The sequence below is a fragment of the Tasmannia lanceolata genome, unplaced genomic scaffold (genome assembly GCF_043159265.1).
Source record: "Tasmannia lanceolata isolate RefF3 unplaced genomic scaffold, GAP_Taslan_0.1 ptg000008l, whole genome shotgun sequence".
NCBI classification, from domain to species: domain Eukaryota; kingdom Viridiplantae; phylum Streptophyta; class Magnoliopsida; order Canellales; family Winteraceae; genus Tasmannia; species Tasmannia lanceolata.
Window position 1 is genome coordinate 20497798 of NW_027518685.1, and position 13500 is coordinate 20511297.

General features: G+C 38.7%; 1 protein-coding gene and 1 long non-coding RNA gene across 2 annotated transcripts; one reads left to right on the forward strand and one right to left on the reverse strand.

The window, feature by feature from the left end:
* The first annotated feature begins 933 nt into the window (after positions 1–933).
* Positions 934–6606, forward strand: LOC143883400 (NAC domain-containing protein 21/22-like). Its single transcript, XM_077386754.1, has 3 exons — positions 934–1475; positions 3554–3831; positions 5931–6606. The coding sequence occupies exons 1-3, from the start codon at positions 1292–1294 to the stop codon at positions 6414–6416; spliced, it is 948 nt and encodes a 315-aa protein (XP_077242869.1). The 5' UTR covers positions 934–1291; the 3' UTR covers positions 6417–6606.
* Positions 6607–11316: 4710 nt separating this feature from the next.
* LOC143883401 (uncharacterized) lies at positions 11317–12873 on the reverse strand. Its single transcript, XR_013252376.1, has 3 exons — positions 12713–12873; positions 12025–12085; positions 11317–11811 (listed from the first exon to the last, which is right to left on the reverse strand). It is a non-coding gene; the product is annotated as an uncharacterized LOC143883401 (long non-coding RNA).
* Positions 12874–13500: the final 627 nt, after the last annotated feature.

Here is a 13500-nt window from a genome sequence, read left to right on the forward strand (position 1 = left end):
AATGATTTGAACTGAGAGAGAGAGAGAGAGAGAGAGAGAGAGAGAGAGAGAGAGAGAGTGAGTGTGATGGTTTGGTTTATGTGATGTTTTCTTCATGTATGGTCCCAATCAACCACTTCCACTTCCTTCTCTTCCTCACCGTGCTTTACTTCTCATTCCCGTCGCATTGCATGCATGCATGCCAAAACACAGAAGGGCTTTTCAGTCATTTTGGAAAAAAAAACACTTTAGTTTACTGTTTACACAAATCACAAGAAACGATTGTGGAACGACTAACAATGGATGTGGAAATATCCTACCCAAATTCTGTACTGCTGACAAGGAACAAAAGTTCAAAAGTACGGCCACAGCTTATGAGCCAATTTTATTACCCGTTATACCCCTACCATTTTAACAGTTTAAAATTAGAGGATCCACCCGGAATTAATTTTTGTGATTAATGCAATGATGCAGCCCCCATGTTTTTTTAGAGTGGCAGCCAAATCGATGTCTCTAGGTCTAGGACTAAGTAGAGACCTCTTAAAGAGTAGCAGAGCTGCTAGTCTGCTATCTATTGTCGTTAGCTGGTTGTGGGACTGGGGCCATATGTAACTCTATCTACAATGAGATTTTTTATATGGTGGCCGACCGTCGAGTACAGTCAAAACGGTACCCCCTTGATTTTTGTTATAAGATGCTACCGTTGGATCAAATATCAAGGGTGGAACTTTTGCATCACGTGACTTGACGTCGGGCATCATATGATTTCTCCCAACTTGAAAGGATGAAAGGAAATTACCGGGGGAAAGGCCACGTCATCATACCAACCATGGTTGAGAGCACGTGACCCTCTTTTTGTACAGTAGCATTGCTCCCTGCTTGCTTTGGTTCTCTTGCACTTTATTTTATTTATATATCCCCTTTCACTCTCTTATTGGGATCTCATTAGCCATTACCTCTCCTCTCTTTTTACTTTCTTGTTTCTTGTTCTTAACTGATATGAAACACACCCATCTACATTTTATCATCATGGTGTCTCCCTTTTCCAGCTGCTCTTCCTCTCCTGTTTTTTTTTGGGTTTTGGTCTCTTGTTCTTCGTTAATTTAGGAGCATCCTTTATTTCATTGGTCTCTCTCTCTCTCTCTCTCTCTCTCTGGTTTTCTTGACTTGTCCTTCATCAAACTTCTACAAACCCCCTCTTCTTTGGCCCTTTTTCAGTAGCTTTTAGGTACCATCTCTCTCAGCGATCTCTTTTTGTTCCCATCATCATTTGGTTTGGTTTTTGTGTTAACACATTGAGAAGGAGAAAGAGATGAGCTTAGTGAGCGTTGTGGAAGCAAAATTGCCCCCGGGCTTTAGGTTCCATCCAAGGGATGAAGAACTGGTATCTGACTACTTGATGAAAAAAGTTTCAGGCAACCATAGTTGGAATTCACAAGAGTCTCCAATGCTCATCGAAGTCGACTTGAACAAGATCGAGCCATGGGACCTTCCAGGTAACATAACATTAACATTAATTACCATCTCTCCCCCCCCCCCTCTCTCTCTCTCTCTCCTTTGCCGTCTGAGTGTAATAAATGTGTGAAGAATTTCGATGATAATGAAGGGTCTCTAGACACGTGAGATTACTATAAATTCAGATTCTGATGTTGCTTTCTCTTTTTCCTCTCTGTGGCTTCCAATGTTTTCCTGCATGTCTATAATCAAAACATGGGTGTCTGGACACATGGATCTTAGGCACTTCAGACCCCAATTTTCATCTCCTCTACGTGTTGTTCTTTCCTTAAATGGGATTCTTATGACCAACCAGTTCTTCTTCTTTTTTTGGAATGAAAAAATAGAAGGGTGCAACATGAGGACTTCACAGGAGGTCACTCATCCTAGTACCGCTCTCACTCAAGCACGCCTAACTTTGAAGTTCCAATGGGATCCAGTGCATTTTCATGACCAAACAGTTGTTTCTGGGCAGCTGAGATTAGCTCAAGTTTCTCCTCCTCTTCCTCTATTTTAAGTCCTGAATCAGCCATCGTCATCGAAATGCCTTTTATTTACATGAATCACAAGTAGAATGAGATTCCACCAATTCTAATCTTTCTCTATAGTGTTCTATGTTCTTTTTCTGTTTCAAATTTCAACTAGGCATGGTAGGTGAGATTACCACCAATTCTCATCTTCTCTCATTTGTCAGATTCTCAACGATCCATCTCGATTTCTGATTATCTCCAGTCCTGTCTTTGGCCTAGTCTAGCTGTGGGTCAGATCCCAAGATTATGACATGCCATTAGGGGGGGCAATGCTCTACTCTTATATCAGATTCTTAGAGAATGAATTGCCTTATATATTTAAGTGCAATAAATGGCTTTTAATTCAAAGATTTAGTAGGCTCCAATCAATATATCTTCATTTGCATCATTAAAATGGTGGAAATGAAGGAGACAATCAGACAATGAAGCACGGATTTCTGTCTCAATGGAATTATTCTAGCAGACCTCTTAATCTAGTTCTTGATACTAACACCTCCTAATACACCCTCTACTCTTTGCTTCAAATTTCTTGGAGTAGTTGCCTAACTCTCAGCAGCTGAAACAAACATAAGAAAAGTGCAAAAGAGAGAAAAGAGAAAAGATACCAAGCAAAACATGTGGTTTGTAGATATCAGCTCCCCGTTCTTTAAAATAAATGTTTTCCTCTTTTTTGTTTATGCTCTTCTGCATGTTCCACAATTTCCTCAAAAAAAGTCACAATGCTTTTCATTTTCTTTGTAGGCTTAATTCTCTTTCAGCTTCTTTTTAAGTACATTTATAATAGAAAAGGCAATGTAAAATTAGTAGAAAAGAAAAAGTTTTTTTTTTTTTTTTTTGGCCCCTTTTCTACACCATATCTTCGTTTAAAATCGAATTTGTCTGGAAGTGTTAAAAACTAAAAAGGGTATTTTGGAGGTGTTTAGTTTTAAAGTTCTAGACTAACCTCGACAGTAAAATTAAAGTTTTCTTTATGTGGGCCATATATCAACATAAATTATTTTGTTATTTTTCTATTACTGTACATAGATGTGATGGGTGCTTCATCTTCCTCTGGGTGAAGATATCATTGTCATACATGTGAATTTTAGCAAGGACGGGTGAAAAATTCTACTTAGACCCTGTTTGCACGGCAAGAAAATAATTTGTGATAGAAATTTTGTTCTTGGGAATTAATTTTTCTTTCCATGATTTACCGAAAAATGGTATGATTATGGTTAATTTCGTGGGATGGCATCATATATAGTGAAGGTCCCTGTAAATAAAAATTGAATAGAGTTGCTTCAAGTGATCCTTTTTTTTAATGTGTGTAAAAAAAGTAGTACATTTTAGAAACATTTTTCCTTTCCAAAAACTTTTCAAGAAATTCCTGAAATCCAAACAGGGCCTTAGTGACATAATATGGTCTAACTTATCTTTAACTTAACCAGCTTAACAAATGTAAAATAATAATACCAAGGTAAATTACCATGTTACTGTTATAGTAAATTACCATGTTAACAGTTACCCAAAGCTCTGATAATTGATGTCGCTACTATTCTTCTCTGTGTCAGAAATTGCATGTGTAGGAGGAAAGGAGTGGTATTTTTTCAGTCTCCGTGACCGGAAGTACGCGACCGGATTACGAACAAACAGGGCGACAATGTCTGGGTACTGGAAAGCCACTGGAAAAGATAGGCAAGTTATCGACATTAGGAAAGGAAGTCTTGTGGGCATGAGAAAGACCTTGGTGTTCTACCAAGGGAGAGCTCCAAAGGGAAAGAAAACTGATTGGGTCATGCATGAATTCAGGCTTGAGGGACCCTCACATCTGCAAAAAGTTACTTTCAAGGTTCTCTCTTCTTCTTCCTTCATATCTATGTCCTAAATATGGTTCTCAGAATATCTCGGCAAGGGATAATCTCCGGATAGATTAAAAAAAATTTATTTTCTTTGGGTTTATATCGGGAAAAAACCATAGAAGTACAATTATTAAAAAATATATATGAATATATAAAATTAAAAAAAATATATGAGGATAATATCGTGATATTATCGCGATATTTTATAATATAATTAAAAATATCGCAATATTTTTTAAATCTCCGGATTATTTCGGAATTCTGTCGTTCTATCAAAATATCCCGACAAAAACGCGATATTCTGAAAATATCAGAGACATAGCTTATAGTCTTATACCACCAAAATCCAAGTTAATTCACTCTTTTACTTAAAAAACTTCTATAGAACAACCCCCCCTAATTTATTGATACACCCCATCTCATGTCTCATTGCTTAGCACAAGTGGTTGCAAAATTATAACCACCAATGGAAAATGTCGGGAGTCACAGCAACGGTAAGAAATGTCTTATCTAAAACAAAACAACGATGACAATTATCAAGTTACCTTTCTCGAGTGCATTAAATAGTACTAATAAAAGTGGGGACAAATCAAATAAAAGTGGGAAGTGATATTTACGCCCCTTTTGATCACCAGGGACACCCGGGGCAAGTGTACGTGGCAATCAAAACCTTTGGATTCTTCTGACATCAAGTACATCAGCCTCCTTTTAAGTCATTGATACACTGACGCTGGGTGTCCCTGGTGATCAATACCTATTCTTATATAAAAACCAAACACTTTGAAAGATCCTTTGGTAAAGTTATTTTCCTATTGCGTTTTTAGTATATTCCTTCAATGATTTGAGTTGATAGATTCAGGGAGTTCAAAGAAAACTATCGGGCTTTAGGAAAAGTATACATCAGGCCATGTTTGGCAACCATCAAACCTTTTTCTTCTTTTTTTTGAATGGCAACCGTGAAACTTTTTTCCATAGAATATTAATTTACCAAGTTGTGAGAGGAGGATAAGGAGGGTGGGAGGAGGAGCGACTTAAAGAGGGCACGAGTGAGGAAAAGTGGGTAAAAAACTTGGAAAAAAGAAATATTATTTTGAGTAGAGTTCTTTTCCTTTTGTCCCAACGTTTTTCTCACCCTCTCCTGGGTCCCACCCTCTCAGGTCTCTACCCCTCTCCTGCCCTCCCTCACCATTGGGTAAAGTAATATTCCATGAAAATCATGGCTGCCAAACATGGCCTTAGGAAAACTTGGTAAACCCTGGAATTTTCTAATTGATGGATTTTTTTTCATAGAAAAAAATATTTTCCATAATTAAAAAAACATACGAGTAACTATTTTATGACAAGTGAGATGCATCGATAGACAGCCAGCCAATCTTGAACATAATCCAGTGGGCCTAGCAGTTGAGATGCCAGAACTTAAAAATTGTACCCAATTTCATGATCTATGGTCTTGGATGTGGGCCAGGGCTCTGTTTTTAAGTGGTTGAATATCCATAGTATGGCCCACTAGACAAACTACTTAGATTACGATCATGTTGATGTAAAGTGGGTTGGGCGTGTATCACGACTGACTAATATTTTATTTAGTGGATTAGCTTACGGAAAGTAACTTGAAATTGCCGGATGAATTATTATAATTTGTTTTGATTAGTTTATCAAAATACTCTTTAATAACATGAAATTAAAATTTTTGCTTCAATTATTATATATTATAGAAATCGTTGGCCGCTAAAAAAAAAAAAAAAATTTATTTTATGAATTCAGACTGTCAAAGTAGTTACATGAGACATAGAATCATGTTGGTTGAACACCTTATTATTATAAAATAAAATTTAGATCAATTATTGAAGATGTGATTGACTGATTGCACACAAACAGAGAAATGATGGAAGCACTCCCTAGTTTTGAAATTGGCAGCCCTCTCTTGGCTTTTAATGGGTTTTAATGGAATAATAGACAATGACAAGAGAGTAATGCAAAGATATGGCTCACAATATCAAAACAAGGGAGTGTGGAAAGTAGCCCATTGTATATTATTTGCATATGGTTTTTACTTTTTAACCCTTTCCTTTTTTTTCTTGTTGAGCAGGAAGATTGGGTTTTATGTAGAGTGTTCTACAAAAACAGAGGAACTTCTTCAAAACATTGCCAAGAAACCTCATATGAAGAGACAAGTTCTTCTATAGATCTTCCTCCTTTATTGGATACCTTCCTTAGCTTTGACCAAACTCCACTAAATCTAGATGGGTTTGAGCAAGTGCCCTGCTTCTCCAATTTAACCAACCCAAACCAGACGTCTCAAGACACAGTCCCAACCTTGTCCAACCTACATCAGATGGAAACAAACATACCCACCAAGGGCTTTGCCCAATTGGATGGCTTTTCTGATGTGGGTCCCTCCTTAAACCCTTTCTCTTGTGAGAAAAAGTTACTAAAGGCCTTTCTGGATCACCTTGCTACACTGGAAAGCAACCAAATGATGACTGAGGTTGCACCAACTTTAGGAGAAGGAAGCTCAGAGAGCTATTTATCTGAAATGGGTTTGCCTTCTCTTTGGGACAATTACTGTTTCTGATGAAATTTCAAGACATGGAAAACGATATCAGTCGTTTGGAGTGAAATTTCTACCTATGTGTTATTATGTAGTATTGCTAAGTTGTGAAGATCTTCAAGGGAATGTGTATGTTTTCCCTTGTTAACTTTTCTTCCCTTTCAAAAGGACTTTGTACTGTGTGTGATCAAATAAAATAATTGCTATTTTAGCACTGTGTTTGTTGTGTCAGTTCAATGAGTACTGCATGGTTTAAAATTTTTACTATTATACAGCGAAGCTCTATTATCTCTACCTCACGTTTTGGTATCTTCCAATTCCTCCTTGCCATAGTAGGAAATTTTCACAGGCTAGAAGCCAAGAGAGTTCAAAACACAGAGAGTAGGTACATGTGAGAAAAGCAGGGATGCAAATTTCGGCTCCCCATAAAAAATAAACAACCTAGGTACGCACGGGCGTGTGTCAGAAACGCCGTCCAATAAAAAATAGCCGTTAACTTTTAGGGAATGAGTAATAACAAAAGAATGCACATGGCTGATGTCTAATTTGATGGTGACTCAGGTCTGAAAATCTTGAAAAACAAAAAACAGTGTTTTTTTCTTATTTTGAAGCAGTCTTCAAAACGCACTTATTATTCTTTCTATTTATATCCTTACCACTATGCCTGGGTATTACATAGCCTAGGCTGCTCCTCGTACATACAGTCATGCTATTAGAGTCTCATCAAAGGGCGGTGATAAGTTCACCCCTCCCCCCGCTCACCTTTTAACCGGCTATGAAACCTACAAAGGCCTCCAAACCCACAACGGCCTCTCTCTCTCTCTCTCTCTCTCTCTCTCTCTCTAAATTCACACCCCTCTTACCTTTTAACCGGCTATGAAACCCACAAAGGCCTCGAAACCCACAACGGCCTCTCTCTCTCTCATACCCAAAATATTGCACTTCGGTCAAATATTAAAATCTGTATTAGGGGACCTAACATGCAGTGGCAGAGCCAGGATTTATACGTAAGGGGGCAGGCTTCAAATTTTAAAGGGGGCTGGGCCCAATTGAGTTATGCCTATTAACGAGTTTGGCCCAACTCAACAGGACAGCTGCCCCTTATGCTACATGTAGCTCCGCCCCTGTTAACATGGGTATAAATATTAATATGGTAGGTTGATTTTTCTCCAGAGACAACCCTTAATCGTAGAAAGAGGTGGCCAAGAAGCACAAGGAGATGCAGGAGGACGTTTTGGATGCCAGGGAGATCAATCCGAAGTAAGAAACATGTTCGGATTATGGTTCTTTACATTAACCTCATTGATTTGCATATAGATTAGGGTTTTGATGGGATTTTCACTCAATTTCGCCACACTTTCTTGGTCTCTTTGAAAGCCTCTTGCCCCTAGCTTTCCAGCAGGACTGAAATCCCAAGTAGCAACCCAAGAGGGGGATGAATTGGGTTTCTTAAAAACATTTTAGATTATCTTTGAAATCAAATCGATTTTGCAAACTTAATTGAATACAAAGATAAAAGTAAATGGAAAGAGATTACTAGTCACTAATGAAGACATAAAGAGTAAGAGTCAAGATGATCACACCAGAAGGGAGTTAAACTCTTACAGCGCCCTCCTCTCCTTATTGGATTCTTGCTTCATCAAGTCTTCGGGCGTAGATCGTCGGATTTGGATTTGGAATCCTTCGGGGATATTTTCAGTCAATCTTTTTATAACCATCTGATCCCTTCTTCAGTGGAGCATGTGTCCTCCTCGGTTTGGAGACAATCTTGTCCTCCAAGAGTTGCTTTCTTTGGGTGGTCGGTTAGCTGGGGCCGCATTCAAACTATGGATTTTTTGAGGAAACGAGGAATGTGGTTGGTAGATCACTGTCCTCTATGTTTATCCGCTGGGGAATCCATTGACCACCTTTTCATACACTGTAAGGTTGCTCGCCATATTTGGGGTCTTATTTTTTCTCGTTTTGGAATCAGTTGGGTCCCCTCCAACTCTATGGCTGAATTCATTTAGAGTTGGGCCTGGACTCCTTGGAAAATGAAAGGCAGAACGATGTGGAAGATGTGTCTCCTGGCCTCATGGTGGTTCTTGTGGAAAGAGAGGAATGCTCGTATCTTTGAAGGGAAGGCTAGATCTCCCTATTGGATTTATATTCAATTGATAGCTGCGGTCATATCCTGGGCTCGAAGCCTTCCTCTGTTTCGTTTTGTTTCAGCTTTCGACCTCTGGGAAGGATGGTCAATCATATGCTTGGAATCGGCTACCAAAGTGAAATCCTCCCCTCCTCGATTCCTCCTCCTCCGGGGTCCCTGAAACTTAACTTTGACGGATCGTCTATCGGCAATCCAGGAATGGCAGGAGTAGGGGGGTTATGTAGAAACCACAAAGGGGAAGTCCTCTGGGCCTACTCGGGGCCTATCGGAGTGGCAGACTCAAACGAGGCAGAGGTCCGAGCCGTTCATAGCGGGCTTCTCTCGATGCCTCGTCTAGAGTGCGACAAAATTATCGTCGAAGGGGATTTCTTAAATGTTATTCGCTGGCTTTCGGGTAACGCTTCTCCCCCTTGGCGATTTTTGCCTCTCTTAGAGGAAATAGAGGACAGGGCTAAGGGCTCCTCAATAGTTTTTCGCCATGTCAGGAGATCAGCCAATGCGGAAGCAGACACCCTTGCCAAGAAAGGAGTCTTTCGGGCCGCGTTTGAGTGCTTTGACTATCTACCTCCTTGAATTATTGTACTGCTATCTTTGTATTATCTTTGTTCCTTCAGGACCACCTCGGTTCTGTTTTTTCATATATATATATATATATATATATATAGAGGAAATTGTTGGTGAGCTTAAGCTCACCAAACTTATGGTGAGCTAGCTTGCCCAATCACATGGGGGCCCACTTTGTTAGGATGATCCAAACCATTCATTTGAAAGTCCCTTACATAGATAGGGGGTGTACCAAAAATCAGCTCCATAGGATCATCCTAACCCCTCCATTTGTGGAGGACAAAAATGGACAGACACAAATCTGCCCCATTTTTTTCCTCCACAAATGGAGGGGTTAGGATGATCCTATGGAGCTGATTTTTGGTATACCCCCTATCTATGATAAGGCCTTGCAAATGAATGGTTTGGATCACTCCCCAAAATGTGGGACCCATGTGATTGGGCAAGCTAGCTCACCAAAAGTTTGGTGAGCTTAAGCTCACCAACATTTTCCTCATATATATATATATATATATATATATATATATATATATATATATATATATATATATATATATATATATATATATTCTGTTGCCCTTTTCAAAAAAAAAAAAAGATGATCACACCAGAGATTTTTATAGTGGTTCAGCAACCTGCCTACATCCACTCTCCTCAAGGTATCCCTCCTTGAGGATCCACTAATAGCCAATCTCCCTAACAGTAGAGATCAACACCAAGTATAAACTGAGCATCTCGCTCCAAGGGTTTTAACTATGTGACCCTCCTCAGCAAAATATAATGAAGAAGAAGAAGATCAAAATCATATGATAAGCCTCTTGTAGGCCGATTACAATGTATAGCATAGATCTCACACTCTCAAATGAAGATTACAAATGATAAGCTTGATTCAAACCTCATAATAGCAAGTTCAGAGCCCAAGGAGGTTGAGAGTGTATTCTCTTGAAATGAATGATTAACAGTTGAAAGCTTAAAATAGTGATGATTTATCACCCTTAAGTTGTTTTCAATGATGTTAAGCACTTGTACTTATAGAGGAGACCGAAAACTAGTTGTGAGGGTCTAATGGCTCTCTCAACCTAGGAAGCCGACATTTGGTCAACCGGGTCGGTTGCCCGTGGACTCTCGGTCGCCCGTCACGAAGGTATTGATTTTTATTTTTTTAAAGTCATGCTTTCTGGCCATGGTCAACCAAAAAATGTCTCGATGGCCCACCAAAAGGGTACTGGATATGTTATAAAAAAATCCGACTTCTAACAGGCGGTCGACTGAACAAATAGCGGTCAACCGATCCAGTACAAAGTTGGGTTTTTTAATTTTTCGCTATATTTTTCATTTCCAGCTTTAGGGCTCTTGGTCACTTGAGTTTATTTTGAAAGTATTTGGTCTCTTTGTGTTCTTTGAACGTTATTCAATCTTGGGAGGATGGATTTGATATTCTAGGTTAAAGTTTCATCCTCCGACCTTTAATGCTTCAAGTCGTGACACTTTTGAACTTTGCCTTGGCTTGAGATGTATTCCAATTGCACCAGCTTCGGCTTTAGTTCACTACCAAAGTGTTGAATACTTGTTCTTAGGATTTAGCTTTGATAATCTGCACTTGCACTTCAGGGAGCTTAACCATTTGCCCTGTAGTTAATTGAACAGGCTTGTACAATTATAGCATTAGTCCAATATAGCTTGTCAATTGAAATCCCAAGGCAAATCAAGAGGGGGTGAATTGGGTTGATAAGAATTTTGCAAATCAAATTAGATTTTCAAATTAACCTAACCCTTGTTACTTAGTAATGAAATAAAAGCAAGGTAAAGATATTATCAATCACTAAAGAAGATGAAGGAAGAGGAAGAAGATGAAACTTGTTGTCACGCCCCAAACCGAGTTTCCGGTCTAGGCACATAACAGCGCCACATATTCATCAAACCATGAATATGTAAGGCATTCACACTGGAACTATGCAATAAACAAAGCTGCTAAGCAAAACTAATTTATTAATTCATCATCAGAGTTATCTGTGCGGAAACTAAATATCTTGTCCAATGGACTACATCAAATAAACCAAATTAATTGTCTCAATGTTTATTGCAACTAATGCTACTGTCTAAAATATTAAAATAACAAATCCTAAACTATCGCCCTTGCTCACTCCCAAGCTCGCGAATCATGCACCCTACTGTCATCACCTGTAACATAGAATGTGTGGAATGAGCTAATGCCCAGTGAAATAAACATGTCTGCTCTTAATAACATAATACCAATTAAACAAACAAAATAATTGGCAATAAATGTAAAGATGTAACCGGCATAACAATCTAGCTAGCAAACTGTATAGCTTGCATAACTGTTTCTGTAACTGTAACTGTAACTGTAACTGTAACTGTAATTGCAGCTTCGCTTGATGGCTAGTGTAGTGAGACTAGTACTGCTAGACTACGTAGCTAACGGAACCTGCCTACTAACTAATAGGAAGCCAAATCCCAACGATCTCGTACGAGATTTTACCCTCGTAATACCTCGACAAGTGATACTGCGGCTTGATCCGTGACCATTACTTCGACGGCCTAGAAACTGTCTCATACACCAGTAATCATGCAAAACACCTGTCCAACGGACATTAACCGTTGCATCCTTACTTGGACAACATCATATCGTGACGCAAGAACTACGACTATCAAGTCAAGACTGGCACATACGTGCGTATGATAGATCTGCACCAGGAGTCAATACCACACAATGACTATCAAGTCTAACCGGCACACATAAGTGCATATGGTAAATCCACACCAGGAGTTAATACCATACCTTTACTATTGACCATCATGTACACCAACACAATCAATAACAATCATAAACATGCATAACTTTGCATAAGAAATCATATTCATTATATAGAATAACTGTGGTAGAACAAGTCTACTCACCTGTGGCACTTGTTTGAATTGTCTCCCACGAAGTAACTCTTTGATCACTGTGTAGTATCCCCTACAGTCCATATTAACCCGTAATTAATAATACTTTGGACTAATATCTAAGTCCCTTGGGGCAGATCCGTGGCCTCAAAATAAACAGTCATAGGGTTCTTTTAGTATTTCTGAAATTTTCATTATTTTAGAGTCTTCAAAACTTTTTGAAACTATTTTTAACAGAAAGTACTTATTTTCGACATATCCGTAGAGTACAAGAGCGTCGAAAACGGACAAGAAACAAATAAGTTATGAATTTCTGAAGTTTAAGCTGCCGGGGGAAGAACTGCGATGCCAGACGTCCGGGGAACTCTCGGTTATCCCGAATAGATTCAAACAGACGTCCGCCATTTTTGCCGGACATCCGCCCCATGCGCGGACCCTAGTTTTTCCTGAAACGGGATTTTTCACCATTTTTTTTTAAAAAAAAAACATACTATAACAAGTTATTTATCGATTAAGGCATCTAACGTGAAAGAGCACGAAGACCTTCGAGGGAAAATCAATTCTCCTCCACCTTAATCAATGATTATTTAATCGAAGTACACAATGATTGATTTAATCACTATGATTACACTCTTATCTTTATTCTTAAGATATTTGAATCTCTTAGGGAGAAAATAAACCAAAACTATAACTTACATACCTTTTGGAAGATTGATTTCCTAAGATTTTCTCGATCTCTTCTCCCAAAAGCTCCACAAGTTTCTCTTAGGGTTTAAAGTTCCAAAATCTGTAGCTTCATGGAGTTTTTATAGACTCTAGCTTTTAAGAGTCCTAACTTAGCAAGGCTTTTGGAAACCCTAACCCACTCCAACTAGGAAACTAACTATGCTCCTCTTTTAATTTAATTAATTAAATAAGATTATTATTTTGGGACATAAATACCCTCACCCCCCAAACGTTCTCACGTTTTGGACAGGTTGGGGAATTTCAGTTGTCACACCCCCGAACTAGGGCCTCTGTGACAGTGCCACACGCCCACAATACCAACAAGAACCACATGGGCGTGTAAGGCCAAAAACATCCACAATTACGTGCTTATGAGAAATATATAGAGCAACTAGCAGAAAATCAACATTTATTAACTAAAGAATCGAAAAGTTATCAGTCATATTAAATCCATGAGCCCAACTGCTCGATTTCCAACCACAACTGTCTACTGAAACTGGGAAGGTAAACTATAAATCTTCTAATGCTACCGAAACATTTCTCACACCCAAATCCCATGAGTACTTAAGCTATTCATCAATATCTGTAAAAATAAAAAGACAACATGGAATGAGCTTTTTACGCTCAATGCATAGAAAGGATTCTACATGAGATTGGATCAAGACACAACGACAAAGATCACGATCAAAAGCATTTAATAAAAATGCAGCGGTTTATTTAAATCATGTTTTTATCATGGCTTTGAACCATGGTTTTAAATTT

What these genes read in the sequence shown, in the direction of transcription:
- LOC143883400 (XM_077386754.1), top strand. Translation starts at nt 1,292, where the DNA reads ATGAGCTTAGTGAGCGTTGTGGAAGCAAAATTGCCCCCGGGCTTTAGG. An exon ending in CGAGCCATGGGACCTTCCAG is followed by an intron (nt 1,476 to 3,553) that starts GTAACATAACAT and finishes TCTCTGTGTCAG; the next exon opens with AAATTGCATGTGTAGGAGGA. An exon ending in TGCAAAAAGTTACTTTCAAG is followed by an intron (nt 3,832 to 5,930) that starts GTTCTCTCTTCT and finishes CTTGTTGAGCAG; the next exon opens with GAAGATTGGGTTTTATGTAG.